General features: G+C 45.0%; 1 protein-coding gene across 1 annotated transcript in view; it reads right to left on the reverse strand.

Annotated features, from left to right (window-relative positions):
• cacna1ab (calcium channel, voltage-dependent, P/Q type, alpha 1A subunit, b) overlaps positions 1-17,681 on the reverse strand; it is a gene marked incomplete at both ends in the record, with an annotated part of 141,531 nt that overhangs the window by 16,106 nt on the left and 107,744 nt on the right. Inside the window, 7 exon segments of the mRNA XM_079159692.1 lie at positions 4,126-4,229; positions 7,097-7,204; positions 7,631-7,736; positions 15,480-15,576; positions 16,420-16,547; positions 17,139-17,289; positions 17,531-17,622. Coding sequence (XP_079015818.1) covers positions 4,126-4,229; positions 7,097-7,204; positions 7,631-7,736; positions 15,480-15,576; positions 16,420-16,547; positions 17,139-17,289; positions 17,531-17,622 — 786 coding nt within the window.

The following is a 17,681-nucleotide window of genomic DNA, read 5'->3' on the forward strand; positions in this document are numbered from 1 at the left end:
TCTGACTTGTTTGTTATTTATATGAGTTTGGTTTGATGTTCAGGGACGGAAGCTGATCTCAGATCTGTGTCAGAGGAGAACTTCTACCTTAGGCATTTGAGGTACGATTGCTCTTAAATCACAGGTCTTGGACCAGATTACAAAACTCATGAAACACATCATCAAAAAAGACATTTTACTCAAAAATAGTAGTTTGACAATCTTTCATCAAAAAAAGACATTTTGAGTAATATGCCGTTTTGTGGGAAGAGGACATCTGAACCTGAACTAGTTGTATTAAAAAAACAACTTCTGCTTCCATCAGGTCAGAGGTCAGGCAGCTTTCCTCCCAGGGGGATCCTGGGTAATGGAGTCCTCTCAGGAGTGGCTTAAAGGCGATGGTTCATGACTGCTACAGCCTTTGTCATGTCCCTCCACAGCCTGGAGGCTAAAGGCTGAATGCTAAATGAGTGCAGATGGATCGAGGCCGGTTCAGAAACAGACAGGGCGTCCAAACCTCCTCTGACACGTCAGGCTGATCTGCTGGACAGGAAGTTTGTCTGGCTACAATGGACATCAAAACATTCTACATTTAAACATACAACTCAAACAGATGTCTAGAATCACTGGTTATTTGGCGAGTGAAGGAGGAAATAGAGGCTTTGCAGTTGCTTCCTGAATCTAAATCTAACAAATGTTTCAGATCTGTTGTCACAGAGTTGCAGATAGCTGTTTCTAATTACTATTATTATTAAAGGTTCTCAGCAAGTTGTCAGATGTGGGAGATTTATTTCCAAATGTGGGTTCTTGTGACATTAAACGGTTGTTGTTCGCAGATCTGTGATCCAACTTCCTGTTGGGAAGAGTTCCTTGAACTGACCATAGACTGTATATAAGAAGTGGACGTAGTCATCGTGACGTCACCCATTGGTTTGGGAAGCTTCGAGTTCGGCGATTCCGCCGTTGCCATCTTAGCATCCCCTGCTTTATGGTCTGTTTGACTCTAAATGAACATCATGCTGTACTGAAGAAGACTTGAAACTAGAGATTGAGACCATAAACTCATGTTTACAATGTTTACTGAGGTAATAAATCAAGAGAGAAGTAGAGTCATTTTCTCAAAGACTTCTATACAACCAGAGGAGTCGCCCCCTGGTGGACACTAGAGAAAATGCAGGTTTTAAGACACTTTCACAACCGGAGGTTGCCGCCTGGAGCTGATACGTATAGTGTTAAATCCCAAATACATACAAGTATAGAAGAAAACAGCCACACAGAAAGCTTATTTATACTGTTTTTTCCGCAACATCTAAGTTATGGCCAAGTTTGGTAAGCTAGCTAAAAAAGCCAACATTATCTAAGCATGAAAACAATTTGGAGGCTGTTGTGAGTGTATGAAATATCAATTCAACTGTTGACTTTGGCCCTCAAGGTGTTTTAGTCCTACAATATGGCTGTTAGAGGGTATTTAATGTCAACCAAAAGCCTTCTATTTCCTCCTCTTTAACGTAAACAATCTGAGAAGCAGCTTTAAAAAATGCTGCATTTTGTGTGTGTCTAATCCTGTCCAGTGGTCGTTTCCTGTGCCACGAAGGGAAATGGCTCATGTTTGTCTCTTGACAGTCTGGTTTGGCACTGGCTTGAAGAAATTTACGGCACATAATATTTAGATGGGATTATGACGAAAAAAACATGAACACCAAACACCTAACGCAGACACCGGCTTCGATTGGCGTATGTTTCAGGAAGCGGCATATGTATACATGAATGGTCCCAAACTGATTACATACTGGTCACAGGAACCTCCACTCAACATCCCACCAACCACCACCACGGCAGACAGACAGGCAAACAGACAGATTCATGAACACACAGACTGGAGAGAATGGGTCTTGGTTAGAGCAACTTGGTGACAATCGACCTGGATTGACCAAATAGGGAGAGCTTGATAAGTCAAGGTCCCGTCTCTACCTGGAAAGATAAAGGGAGAGCGTCAGAGGGACAGAGACGACATGGAAGACAGGGAATGAGGGACAACAGACTCCATAACAGGGCGAAGGAACGGGAGAACGACAGACAAATAGAGACACAATAAACAGAGAAACAAACACCGGAAAAAGGACGATTGAGGCGCAACTGGGCACGAAGAATACACAGGAGGAGGAGGAGGAGGAGGAGGAGGAGGAGGAGGAGGAGGAGGAGGAGGAGAGAGACGACAACGACAAATGAGGAGTTCAAGAAAAAATCCACCACTTGATTCCTTCACACTGTGACGTGAGACCAGTTGTCTGTGTAAAAGAGTCTCATGTGCCTACTTTGTTGTTTTCAGTTTGGGAGGTGCCATTGTACAATTTCCTTGGCAACAACTAACAAGACAAAAAAAACAGGGCGCTGCTCTGGTCTGGTCTAGACATTCTTTCAAAACTTTCCAGCCTAAGTCTATTTAACTGAAAGATACATGAAGCTTTAAATCACATCCACAACAGACCAACCTCGGGTTTACTGTCATTGTTATTGACTTTATAGTAATTACTACTATAATAAACATTTTCATGTTTTAATAACATGTATAAGTACATTAGTTACCATTAGCTATTGTTTCATTCCTACTTTAAATCAAAGGTATGGCTTGCCGCGGTACATATCTTTTTGCTTTTCTTTAATATAAAACATGGTTGTATGCCTCCCCCAACCTGTCAAGTTGCAGTTCAGCCCAATGTCAATCCAAAATCTCATCACTTCCCCAATTAATCCTGTTGGACGTTCGCTCCAATTATGAACTGAAAGTGTCTGAGACGAGAAGAAGGCAAAGGATTTAGTGTCAAAGCGAAAAAGGAAAAGCGCATATTTTGGCAATATTTCGGTGCTGTCACAAGTTTATTAACCTGTGGGAAGATGTCCTTACCGTGACATCACTAATGAAAGGTTGGTCATGTGAACAAACGGGGGTGCATTGATGATCCCAACGCCACCCTTCACCTTTTAGAAATGTTCTGCTATTAAGCTCCATTGAAGCTGTTCTGTCAATATCTCAACATGACAAGACATTGAGTTTGATTTGAAACCGTGATTCTTTTGGATGGATTCTTCCTTTAAAATGGTTACGGCATTATGAAAACAAAGACCACGGTGAGAGGAGAGAGAGAGAATGACATGAGGTAGACAAACTGACAGACACACAGACTGGTTAAAGCCCTTGTGTACTGCTGATGTTGAGAGAGCCTGTGTGGACCCGTCCATTCAGTCCAATGGGATGACTGCATTCAAGAACATACCGACACATACTGTCTTTACACTGTAAACTAACATACTCTCCATCCACCGATGCACTCCTTCGTTCGGCAAAATGGAAATCCCATTATCTTAATCAAGAGCAAAAATTTGGATTTTGTTGTATCACGTCAAATTTGGGATCAAGCGCTGAAACAGCAGGAGCGAACGAGGAGGTATTATGAGTGGAGAGATGTTTCCCCACACGTCCGCAGTGTGGATCCGAAAAATTACAGACGGAGCGAGTGCATCTCAAAGGCATTCATCGACAAGAGAGGGAAGAGCACTGACAGGGAACAAAAAGGTAAGGCCATGTGGTATCATCATCGATGCTCAGAACATTACCAACAACGACAAAAACACAGTTGTAAATTGGTAAACCTTTGCGACACCTTAATCCTCCTCGCCAGGTGCTAACAGCCCAAAAAGCAGCGGAAAAGGTCGCTAACTAGCTCGAGAAAGTCAAACACCCCTCTGTCTGCAAGCATGACAAAAGGCTGTGCCAAGAGAGCGACAAGGTGCTGGAGAAAAAAAGGACGCAGATCTTTTTTATAAGTAGCATGCTAACAAAAGGCACAGCACAGGCTGAGAGGGAGGTCGGGTTCGGGGTAAACGCGTGATGACAAGAAAACCTGAGGAGGTGAGGGGTTTTGTTTGGAAGTGTAGCCGTGAGCTTAAGTTGGATTTAAATGTACAAGACGTGGTTCTTGTGCGTTTAAATCCATATTTGGCAGAAAAAAAGGCAAAATTCAGTCCAAGGGCTAGTGGAGGCGGTGTCAAACTAAAAGAGGGCCGGGAGGAGGCGGAAGAGTAGAAAAAGGAAAAAAAAGGTGTCTTTTTTTGCGTTCTGGGAATTTCTCTTGGGAGGGAGTCTACCTGTTCCTCTCGCAGCGCCTGCAGCTTTTTCGTCTTGCTCTGCCGGTAGTACTCCATGATCATCATGGCGGCGTAGATTTTGCCCACCGTCAAGTCTGTGGCTGCTGAGAAAATGACAAGTTACCCTGCAAGATTAGACCCGAGTGAGATGGGACCCTGAGCCGTGGGGGGGGGGGGGGAATGGGGTACGAGACAAAAAGATTAAAAAAACGCAAATCACTGACAACATGCAGGACACACACCAGCAGCGGGACAATTCTGTTTCATGTCAACTCCGAGAACTTTACATCTAAATGTTTGGTTCTCAAATTTCCGGATAATTCCATCATCTAAGAATATTTGGTCAGTGGTTGACCAATAATTGTCAGCAACAAACACTGTGTTGGAGGAGCATAAATACAAAATGTAATTTCCTCTTCCCCCGCTCGCAGAGAGGGACAAACGTGTGCTTTTAAATATGCATTATAATATGCATGCAAAACATACTTAACTTTCATGCATGCATGCATCCTTTGGGTTCACAAAACCTCATTCTCATTGGCTAATAAATCTCTCCAACACAGGGCTTGAAATCATTTAATGTAATGATATTATGTGCAGCTATATGCATAAAAAGGCAGGTTAGGAGGGTCTGTTTGTTAGCTGATGATGTATTTCTGAGCACCGTTAAGTGCAGAATGTAGATTTACATTTCACCCCCCCAGGAAAATATGCCAAATTGACACATTTTGGGGCTGAGATGAGGCATTCAAAAATAAAAGGAGGAAAATACTCATCGTGACAGGAAATAAAAATGGTCTTTTGTTGTCTTCAAGCAACATTGGTAACCACTGTCTAAACATTCAACTGAAACAGAACTGAGCTCACTCTGTGGTGTACAAAACAACAAATAAAACATCACAACACTGTACAATTATTAACACAACAAAGCCAATAGTCTTTTCACAGGCAGATGCGTTTCCTATTCCATACCATTTAGCATTCTCATATAACTTCTCTATCTCCTAACCGTATCAAACCTTGAGTTTGTTTAACCTTAATATTAAGGCTGAGGACCCGGTGTAGCCACCTCACTAGGAAACACGTGGACGCTTCAGTCAAATTATCCCTGGGGAAACAGGAGCTCAATGTTTTTCTAAAAACTCCGGACATGTATCCCCAGAGTTTGGATGGAACACACAGACATTTAAAGTCAGAAAAACATTGAGCTTTGTTATGGTCGTCAAATAACCGAACCGTGTAGGTAACTGAACGAGCGGTGTCCTCTTCAAAGTGGCATGGCTACAAGTCGCACAGCATTAAAAACGTATAAAAACGTGTGATAATATATGGCCACACATATCTCATACCTATGTGTGTAATACACCTCATTAGCTGCCATGCATTTAGCCAAACAACTTGGTGCTTTTGCTAAACATGCATCATTTCACTAGCATGTACTGAAATCATTACCTGAAACAGGTCATTCATCACAATCATTTTTGAATGAACCTATTAGCCTAGATCTGTTTTTACTGTTTATTTGTTGTTTAATTCTTCCTGTAGTGAAAAGACTTCTATAGAGGATCTTCTATAGCAGGCACCCCCTGATACCAGGCCTTTCTGAATGGGTGGAGAGATCAGTGAAAGGTGTGTGCGCTACTGTGTTCACTCTGATGGGATCTATGTGTCGGTTTGTCGTCTGTCTGTGTCTGAAACCGACATCAAGCTCAGTGCACAGTGAGCGAAGTAAAAGGATGAAGAGCCCAGCCTCCAACCGTGTGGCGAGCGACGCTGTGGGAGACGTGGGAAGCGATTACGGGCAAGTGTCTTTTCCGCGTCTTTTCTCGTCATTGGTCACTAAATCATTCAGATACGTTGTGGCCTGTTAGTAGCTGGTATAGCCTCAAAGGCTAGAGTGATAATTAATAACCCAAACAATCTAACAAAAAAATCATTTTACCTGATGATGATACGATACCAGACAATCTGAGATATCCGCCGACCGAATGTCTGGGGATTTCAAAGCCTTACATGTCATGGATTCGGACTGGCTAATCACAACTGTTTATCTACATGTATTGGGACGTAAAGCGGGTACCACGTGGGGATTGACCGGCGAAAGGAGAGCTCCGAGATTCTTCTTTAACAGCAGCAACAGCAGCGTGTGTTGGTTAGCGCGCTAGCAGAGCAGCTGTAGCAACAACAGTTCTGTGCACGCGTTTCTGCTACGACATTGTCAACAAGCACACGACTTCTGCATGTCCCCGCCCCCCCGATCTCAGGAGCCGCCATAAAGACTTTGGATTGGTTCTGCTATACAGGTTTTATTAAAAACTATAATTGTTTTCACCAAGTTTTAGCAACAAAACATGGGTTTCCAGTCTCTAGTTGAGCGAAGCGTTTTAGAGACTGACTTGTGACTTGTGAAGAAATTCAGTTTTGCCATGAGGACAAAGGCCTTCCGTCTCCCAAGGGTTCATCAACCTGGCAACAATAATGTATTTCAGAGGTATGGCTTGATGGTGACAATAAGGCAAGGGGGGGTCACCAAAACCACTTGGGTTTATGCTCTGGAGACAATGAATATTACCTTCATCAAACGCTGTCCGATGGGTAGAAAGTGACCCAATGGCGATGCTACACGAGACACCAACGTTTATTATAAATATCCCGCGAGCAATGAATCTTGATACCCAATGTCATGGCAATTCGGCCAGAGATATTTCCTCTGGATCACGGTATCGGAGACGTTCGGATGCACAGAAACTACACGGGCGTATACGTCTATTTATATGTATGTTCAAGTATGTGTGTTTATGCTGTAGTGGCCTGATCAGGAGATGCGAAGCAGTGGATGACACTGGCTGGTAGAAGCTGTCCTCTTGGTGAGTTGGTGATCGGAGACACACACACACACACACACACACACACACACACGCACACACACACACACACACACACCACTATGCGCCATAAGTCTACAACTTACCCTTGTGCGGCGTAACCAGCAAGTCCAGCGTCTTCTGCGACAAGTTCGGCCAAATAGCCATCATCTCCTTTCTCAGCTCAGCATCCATCTGGTGCTTGTCTGCACCGCCTGAGTGGCCCCCGCAAAACCAGAGTGCCCACACACACACACACACACACACACACGCATCATTTGAACCCACAGACAGCACACATGCATACAACCATCCATATGCAAACACCCCCCCCCCCCCCCACACACACATAAACACAGGGCAAGAAGGTACAGACCAAAAAGGAAGGCACAGTGGCACAAAATCCCCAAATAAAATGTATTTATCCATCCATGCGTGCACACATTCACCCAAAACAAAAAGGTTATTTGTTAGAGACGGAATTGGCAGAGTGTTGTTATATTTGATACAATAATCTAGATCATTCTTGTTGTGGAGAGACAGACAGAAATTGACCCATGAATTACCCAGGAATACCCAAGAGTGACAGACAAGATAGCAAACAGGTAGAGTAAAGGGTAGAGAGTACTTGAGGGTCGTACCCTTGGCGATCTTTATATCCAGTGCTGTCCTGATCAGAGCCATGAGGGTGGAGTTAAAATGCACCGTGTTGTCATCAGCAACCGGCAGATCCATGCGCAGCAGCCTCTGTGGAGAGCCAGTCGGGATGAGAGGATGAGAAAGGGACGTGTCCTCGCTAAAGTGTGGTGTGACCTGAACCTCCAGGAAGGGGGAAGGGGTGAGGGGGTTTGGGGGGGGGGGGCCAGGGGTTGAGAGAGCTCCATAGACAACAGCCAATGGTGGATTGGTTTCATTTAATGTTCACTTAAAACAGATTAGAGTCGAGGAAAAGGATGACTAAGTGTCACTTTAATTCCGTCAGATATGATTCTGATCAATGCTCAAAAAGTCAAGTCAGTAAATCTCAACTTGAGGCACTTTAAAAGTTTAAAAGTCCTCTCTTGTCCTACATTAGGTGACTGTTGAGCATTCATGTGTTATTAAGGCTGCCGCACAGTTTTTGGTAACTTCATTTAGTGCATGCAATTTGCTTGAAGAAAGAAACTTGCGTCTCCTGTGTTTCCAGTGATACTCTACGAAACAGCACAGCTATCCAACGAGGGCCATCTGCTGCTAAGCAACTGTGAGAGCCGAGAACCACAAGGAAGAACAATCGGAGCCAGAATGGCCTCCGACCCAACCTGTGCCCATGTTCCCTAAAATGTGTGAATGCATTGGCGCATTTACACATCTCTGTTGTTACACACATGTAGATATAAATATTAAACAGTACACATACACCAAACCCCCATACCCCCCCCCCCCACCCTAATCCCTCCCTTCCCACTTTACACACAACTATTTTCACAGACTGCAATTAAGGGCGCTTAATTGCAGTCCTTTGAAGACAAAATAGGTCGACTGGAGAACAATAACAGTATCACTGGTGTAATTCTGCTATTTTTCAGGAGACTGCTGTAGTTATATTTAACTGAGGCATCTGCTATAGAGCTCCCCCCTACCTGTAAGGAGGTTCCCTGTCTTTCACAAGTCTATACTGTACCAGGTAAACCCAATGGAGAAACCTGCGGATAGAACAAAACAAGCCGGGTCCCAACCGGGGCCGCTTGCCGTTCCTATCCGACCAGTTGGCGGTCCATTGGATTTACCTACGAACATGAGCGTTGGGCACTCACGATTGGGCAAGCACGGCAGTACGATGGCGATGGTGGGGTTTGTGTGCATGCATGCTTGTGTGTGTTCCTGAGTGTGTGCGAGTGTCAGGCATGCCCAAAGCCAAGTGTTTGCGGCAGGCTGGTGGGCATCAGCCAACATCCACAGCGCTCGGCGTGCAAGCAGGCAAGGCTCAATGTCGCCCGTAGCCATGCGACAGAGAGTGCGACGATCGCATGCAACACACAACGCCCTCCTGGAAAAAAAAAATCCCACAAACCCCGGACACACAAAGCATGCAACATGCCTTTACTTCACTCCCCATTATCTAAGCCCAAACTCTCCCCACCTACCCAGCCCTCAAACTACCCCCCCTCCCCCCCCGGACTTCCCTCAAAAACCCACTTTCACAGTACAAGTAGCCGTGCATCCGCACAAAGAGAGTATCCTCAATCCAACTCGGATTGATCCTACTGATTTACAGATTCATTTTCTAATCATTTTGCTCTCTACACTTTTACATTCATGGTTCCCTTAAATCAAAAGTTCAAATTGGATAGCGATGGTAGTGTTTCATTTCAAGTCAAGATCTCTCTCAATGCCAAACGGGTGCAGTGTCTTAAGGGGGGTAGTCAAAGTTAGAGAGGATTAGAGTTGTGGCATTCCCTGGAAGAAGAAAAAAAATAATAGAGAAGATCAAAAAGAGATGATTGACGTTCTTTCTGTTTTTTTTTGTTTTGGACCAACCAGACTTTATAGTAGTAGTGCTGTAGGGTAAGGGGACGGGGGTCTACCAAAGGGGACACATGGCAGGGAAAGCGGTTAGTCGAGTTAAACTACAGGCGGCTCTAAGCTCGGTCATGAGATGTAGTTACAGATAAAAAGGGAAGGAGCGAGAATGAGGAGGGAGAAGGAGGATCGTGAAAACACTGAAAGAGTAAAAGAGGAATCAAGAGAAAGTGGTTCAGTTGGGAATAACAGAGAGATCTGTGTGTGTGTGTGTGTGTGTGTGTGTGTGTGCAGATAGAAAGGAAAGAGAGCAGAGAGGCTGAGAATTACAAGAACAAGACAAGAGATAAAGACGAGGACTAAAAACAACACTGACATAAGTTTACTAAGAAGAGGTCAGTAGCGATACACAGATATCAAAAGTAAGAGAAGGCGTCTACTGAAGGGAGGATCAAGAACTCTGCCTGTAAGCATTAAGAGTGATGAGTGTCAGAAAGGTCCTGATGTCTAACCTTCCTCTCTCTGGTCTAACAAGAAACCACGAGGAGTTTCTGATCTCAAAATGTCCTTTAATGGACTTTTGTTTTTTTGTGTGAGATTGTGTCAATGAATACTGGAAGGCTTTGATGGCTGAAGTATGTGATGGGGACCACTGCTGAGACAGGTTGACATTCTGGAGAGAAAAAGAAGAAGAAGAAGAAGAAGAAGAAGAAGAAGAAGAAGAAGAAGAAGAGGAGGAGGAGGAGGAGAGGTAAGGGAGAGACAGAGCCGGCTTGGGGCGGAGAGAGGGATGAGGAAATGAAGGATGGATGCTGATCGCTGACGGACAAGTGGAGGCAGAGGGACAGAAGACTTGAGAGGAAAGAGAGGAAACTTGAGCGGTAGAACTAAATGAGCAAACAACAAAAATGAGTAAAAAATGAAGCGGAGAGCAGAGCGGGAGGAAAAGACGGAAAAAGACGGACTGACACCCAGATTCAAGAGAAGTTTAGCACAACGGAACGTTTGCATTATTTGATCAAAGTGTTTTACAGAATAGGTCAGTGGAGTTAATATTACTTTAGATGTAACTTCACAAGCAAGTCAGGAAAGTAAAGCGGGAGTTTCAGTTTCAGTTTAACTGGCTGTCGAAGCTCAATACTATTTTGTCTACTGACCAACATTTGTCCATAATATGGAAAAACTGTCGAGTACTGAAAGCGTTGAATGTTTTAAATCCAATAACAGCCTTTTTAATTGTATGTACACTATGCTTATTTTATCTTAAGGAAGTCAGATGAAGTATAATTTTTTAATCAATATTGGAATTAAAGTAAATAAATAAAAGAAGTTCCAATAATAAAAGCTTTGGGGTTAGATCAGGTAGATTAGCTTTACAGTTGATGCTCACATTTCACGCTGTTCACTGGTGACGGATGGAAGATATTTGGCTTTTGCGTTGCTACTTTTCAGAAGTATCGTTGACGAGCATGAGCGGAAAAATGAAAGGAGCTCCACGTTATCGTTTAGGCTAATCTGGATGTCAATAAGAGAGAGAATAAAGGAGAGGAGAGAGCAGGGCTCTATGGGTCGAGAGAAAAGTTGGGACAACAAAGACAAACGAGGCAGCGGATGCTGAAATGCCCGACCCGAATCTTTACCCTGGTGGTCCGAGACACAAAGAGAAGCCAAATGACGCTGACGTTTTCCTTGGGTGTCAAAAAGAAAAAAGGCATCTTGAAAAAAAAAAGACGAATAACTAGAAGGGCCAGAACTATTCCTACCCACTTTATTAGTATTATTTGTCTGTGCACAGTGAGCGGCACAGTAATGTGGTTTATGTGTGCACTATAGTGCCATCCGCAGGAATAAGAGACGCAGAGAACTGAAGACAGACGCCCTTGCCGGTCCTTCTGTACCCGCATCGTCGGCAAATAGTTGCACTTTAGATGTTTGTTTTGTTTTGAGGGGCCTCAACACGAAAGATTTTCACATGAACAAATGATTTTACGTTTCTTATTGTGAAACAACACAATGTGTACATAATGCCGTGTACATATGCTCACAAAGAATATCAGTAATGACTTCAAACAATTTGTGTCCTGGGGGTCCTCGGCGTCATTTACAGGATGTCATTGTTAAAGGAATCAAAGCTATAAACACATAATTGGGATTTTGTGGTCAGAAAATATGATCTGTTTATACATTTTGCATTTTCTTTTTGCTCAACAATGGTGTCGAAAGCAGGCGTATTTGTACAAGCGTATTTAATATTTGATTTACGTATCCTGCAAAATGCAGCTCGGTAAAATATGCAGGCGTCAATTCGAGAACTATCAAAAGGTAGTTTGCTTACTTTTCTTTTAAGCTTCTTAATTTGTTCTGGGAATTCTTTGTCAGATCTGGGCTCTTATCTATGTGTGTTTTTTCCGACTGGGTTTTCTTGCGTGCGTGCGTCCGTGCAGGTTGCAGAAGGACTGGCAAAGCCTCCTCCGTTCCCTTACTCCTGCGGCCTGACGGGGGGGGGGGGGGGGGGGGGATAAAAGAAAAGAGGAATCGACTACCACTCCACTATCACTTCACTTCACTTCACGACAAAAGCCCATCACTCCATCCCCGCGGTCGGAGAGAGAGAGAGGAGAGGACAGCGCTCACCACCACCACAACCACCACTAACAGACAATGAGGAGAACACCGCTGGGAGGAGGGAGGGAGGGAGGGAGGGAGGTGGAGGAGAGAGGGAGGAGAGGAGGAGAAGGAACGGGTGTGGGGGGGGGGGGGGGGTTTCAGCAGATGAGAGAGGAGAGGTTCTCCTCATCGGCGATGGGGAGGTATAAGGACGGAGATGGGAGGGGAAAAGGAGGAGGAATGGGGGGGGGGGTGAAGGGAGAAGGGAGGGAGAGAGGGAGGTGGGGTGGTGGTTGTAGGGGGGGCGGAGGGGTGAGGTGGGGGGGCGAGTCTACCTTATAGGCGACCCGGGCGGGACACCTCTTCCCGAGGCCTAGCGGCGGACACATGTGTCTTAGCATCTGATACATGTCTGTGTAACTGATCCGGCCGCTGGGGTGGCCACCAACACACACATGCGTTCCAACAGACGCACGCCGACACAAAACACACACACACACACACACACACACACACACACACACACACACACACACACACACACACGCGACAGACAGGACAAACAAAGACGGACGACGTGAAAACGGAAAAAATAAAAATGACGAGGGGGAAGGGAGAGGGAGGGAGGACGCAGACGCACAGAGGAGTGTTTGGAGGAGGAGACAAGGAGGAGTAAAAAAAAAAAGAGAAAAGAAACCGACAAAGGAAAGGAAGAGGGAGGGGGAAACAAATACACAGAGGTTATTGTTTTGATCGCTGTGGACATGTGGTTGCTGTGGCGAGAGAAAGAGAGAAAGCAAGGGAAAGAGAGAGAACGGGGGGAGTGTGTTACGTGGCTTCTAGTCTGGTTTACCATAAAGTAGGGGAGAGAGGAGAGGAAGGGAGAGAGGGAGAAAAGGTCAGGGAAGGAGGGGAGATTTGGAGGAGGTGTTATTTAGTTTAGTTAGTTAGTTGTTGAGATAAACCGTTCTATGCGAGGTGAAAAGGGGATTTGGGATCTTTTTTGTTGTTGTTGTTGTTGTTCTCTGCCCTCTTTCGCCGCTCGGATAGAACTGGCAGCGGGGCTTCTAGCAGGCAAAGAAAAGCACCGCTGCAGAGATCGGAGTGAGTCACAAAACGACGAGTCAATGCAGTCCTGTTACCGAGGCTGCGTGTCCACCGGGAAACCTTCCGCTCACAGCTGCGCCTCCAGATGTTCGTGGGATACCCCAAAAAACTGGGCTCACAGGCTACAAGGCCTCAGTTCACCGCCATCGTCTAAAATGTTTCCTCGCTTACCCTCTTCTGGCACCCAGCAGAAAAAGTACGTTCCAAAATTAATAACGCAGTTAGATTGAGTTACATTTCGAGGTAAACTGATTTTCTCACGTGGTTAACGTCCGACAAAACTACTTTGTGCCTCTCCTCACAGGCCCTGAAGCTCCTACGAACTTGTTTTACTGTCGTTTGATTGTGCCTGCGATGATGCATGGTTCACTCTGTGGAAATACAACATAATAAAATCAACAAAAGCATCTGAGCTCAGCTGAACCACGCCAACTATTTGCTCAAGCCACATAAGCCATAAGTAAATATAGATACTAAAAACCTCGTCGTATGCCACCGAAACGATGTGCACTGCTGGATATCACCGGGGGTAAGTTGTAAAATATGTTGTTTCGATGATTTGAACTGACCCTGAAGGCCGCAGCGCCTTTAAAAAAGATCTCGACTGTCAGCAAAACGCAGACTAACGATTCTTCCCACGAGCATCTGTCGACACAGCGAGTTACTAAGAGGCACCTGGTGGACACAAGACCTTTTCATGTCGAGTCCCTGCCCCCGAACCACACACACACACACACACACACACACCTTGCCCCTTTCCTTCTTTCCCCAAACACCAGAAACCACAAACAGAGCAGGTTTGGCCACGTCATTGAAGTATTCCATTCGGTAGCAGTGAATACAAACTGTTACCTCATAAGGCCCGTTACACTCTCCACTCAAGGGTTTGCCGACACAAGCGTGTGGGATACACCAGCTCTGTGCTCACGTAACAAACGCTAACACGGGAGGAAATCAATGTGGTCTGGGACGGGAGTATTCCTGAGTATGTGTGTCTTATTATTGCATTTATTTATTCATATTTTGTCATATGTGGTATCGTTTAATTATCTTGTTATTTGTGTCGTTGAGGACCCCCTTTGAAAACGAGATGGTACATCTCAAGGGGTTATTCTTAATAAAGAATTTCCATATATTTACCATGAAAGAGTGGAAAACTTGTGGTTTTATGATACGCAAAAGAGACGCAAGCTACTGCCGATCAAGGTTGAGTATGCAAGATGGCGTTGTGTTTTTTTACAGTTTCTTCACTGGTAGTTTACAGTTTAAGAAGCTCGATATTGCTGCAAATTTCGAGCAAATTTTTGGACTTTAGACATTTAATTGTCCAATCGGCAGGCTGTGCATATCCCTTTGCATTGTTGCGTGCATTCTTTGTGAGGAGCTTGTAACAGACCGAACACATCGTTTTAATTCCTCGAATCCTTAAAGCCACTCTGTGTAGGATTAAAAAAAATAAATCAGACTTTCAGGACATAAAGTGGCTTTAAAATATGTACATGGATTAAATATTACAGGCTGCTTAAGCACAGCGGTTCACACACACACACATGTGCCACGGAGGCACACGAATCTGCAGTTTCTTTTCATTCCAACCACAACAGCAGCAAACAAACCTGCAGACTCTTGAGCCTCGGTGACACGTGGCTGGAAAACAGCTAGTATTCAGACCAAGCCCTCTCTGCACAAGTCTCTGGTACTAAAGTGAAACCCCGCCTCCCTCAATCCAAAAACCCCCCCAAACTCAAACAAGAACAAAAATGCACATTGCTCCAAACCGTTTTTTCTGCCCAGGCAAAAAATTAGACAGCAAGCAGAAATAAAAGACAAATGGCTGACCGGAGTCTAGACTCTCGTGTTTACGTAAAGCTCAACTAAAAGTCAACACATCGGTGTCATTTCTCCCAGAGCGTTCAGTCAGAAGACAATAGCGAGTGCAGTGCACCACCTCATGCTTGTGTGTGTGTGTGTGTGTGTGTACAAGAGTGTGTGTGCATTTCTGCATTGTCCCAAACATTCTCATTGTCATGTCAGAATGCATATACAACATACCCCCCCCCCCCCCCCCCCCCCCCACAAAAAAGAAATGATTCAATGGTGAAATGATTAAAACAACTGAAAAATGCAAACCCAAACGGAAAAAAAACCAAATGAAATAAAACGTTGAAGGAAAATCATTTGTTTCAAAAGTGATAAAGAGCGACATTCATTCCGTCTCTTAAAGGCGAGCAGGTTGCGTTTTAAAGTTTGTGCTTTAGGGGGTTTTGTCCAAACCTTGCAGGCCACCCTATGTGGGCATTTCTTGCCAAGGCCCAGGGGAGGGGAGATAACTCGCAATAAACTGTACATATCCTTATAATGTATGCGCCCGCTGCAAGAAAAATACAAGGAGGGGAGGTTAGGTGAGGGAACACACAGAACACAGAGAGAGAGAGAGAGAGAGAGAAATAAGAGATACGATGATAGAGAAGAAGAAACGGGAGAAGAGGAGAGAGCATTTATTTACATTGAGAAATCCTCTCATGCAGACACTCATTACAGAGGGCAGAAGAGGAAGAGGAAGAGGAGAGGGTCATCTCAACTGTGGACTCATTTGTGAAAAGTTCAGAGAGGAAGGGAGAAAGAGAGAGAGAGAGAGAGGCAGAGAGAGAGAGAGGCAGAGAGAGAGAGAGGCAGAGAGAGAGAGAGGCAGAGAGAGAGAGAGAGGCAGAGAGCGAGAGAGAGAGAGAGAGAGAGAGGCAGAGAGAGAGAGAGAGGCAGAGAGCGAGAGAGAGAGAGAGAGAGAGGCAGAGAGAGAGAGAGAGAGAGAGAGAGAGAGAGAGAGAGAGAGAGAGAGAGGCAGAGAGAGAGAGAGAGAGAGAGAGAGAGAGGCAGAGAGGCAGCTGGATAACCCTTTATTCTCAGACAGGTCATCTTTAACCGACCCGCTCTAAACTGCTATCATCACACCATCCTGTTTCACCACATAACTCTTCCCGGACGACATCACGACTCCGCGGTCTTTTTTTCCCCCATTTTTTATTTTTTTGGGAGACGGGAGAGAAAGTCAAGGGTTAAAGAGATAAAGATGGTTTACATTCAGCATAAGACTGTCCAAACGTGTGCGGACATATCTGATGTTTGCTGACTACACATCGGTCTACAGCAGCTTGCCTGTTTTTGTGTATTTGCTACTTCACGTGCGCGGTGTTGTTGTTTTTCGTGTGCCACTCACCAGGCGGCCGGGTCGTACTCGGCCCATATCCTTACATACTCGTCCAGGTGATGCGGCCCCAGGATGGAGGAGTCTCTGGTCAGGTACTCAAAGTTGTCCATGATGACGGCCACGAACAGATTCAGCATCTGGAAAACGAGGACGAGGTGAACGAGCTCAACGCAAAAAAAGTTGTTTATATTGTGAATTTATTATGTTGTACACACAACATCTATTGCACATCAGTTCTTCCAGGGAGAGGGCTCCCTCCTCAATTGCTCCTCCTGAGGTGTGTTTCCCTGTTAAAGTGGTTCGTTTGGGGACTTTTTCTGACAGAGGGTGTTGTATGATCTACATATTTTGTGATGTTGGGCAATATGAATAAAGTTCACCTGACAAATGTGTGTTTTGAGACATTATTTGAGGCCATGAGATACGTTTCCCTTGGGGTCAGCTGCAGTACTGCAACATATCCCCCCACAGCCAAAAAGCATTTTTAACATTTTTTTTATCAAGACACCTCCCTAAAAGCCTCCAAAAGTTGTTTTTGTTGTGCCTGCGTCGACATCAACAATGTAAAGTCGAAAGGACGAACAATTTGTCTTGATGGGTAAGCCCCGCCCCCTTCTCCTACGTCATCAAAACTGTCAGAGCGACGTTAGCTTGGAGCTACTCTCTCACTAACTGCATAAATGCACATTTTGATTATTGGACCGGTTGAAGTTGTTTTTTGTTCTCACCAGGAAAGAGCAGAGGAAGATGAAGGAGACAAAGTAGGTGTAGGCGAAGGTGCTGCCACACACGGGCTCTGTGTTCCCTGAGTCTGAGTCGCATTCCTTACTGCCCAGACAAGCCAGCATGATGTCGTGCCACGCCTCGCCCGTAGCGCTCCTGCACGTCGGCAAAACACACGGGAGAAAAACATTGAAAGAGCAGAACGCATCGAACGGAGAGTCGTGTGCAAGAGAGGCATCAGTGGTCAGCGTCTACTCAAACCGAGCGCTGCTTTGGGAACATGAGAATTCACCAGAAAGATAATAATATGTACAAAACTAGTATTTCCGTGCCATAGGTTTTAAAAAAAAGTCCTTCACGTCAGAAAATGACGTTGAGTAGAAGCTGACAGACTCACCTGAACAGCAGCATCAGGGCCATGATGAAGGTCCTGAAGTTGTTGTGCTCGTTGATGGCGCTCTCGTCGTCCAGAGCCAAATTACCAAACAACTAAACGCATGAAACGGTGGAGAAAGAAAGCGACCACAACAACAAGAAAACCCAAAGAT

Source organism: Pholis gunnellus, assembly GCF_910591455.1.
Source record: "Pholis gunnellus genome assembly, chromosome: 5".
NCBI lineage: Eukaryota > Metazoa > Chordata > Actinopteri > Perciformes > Pholidae > Pholis > Pholis gunnellus.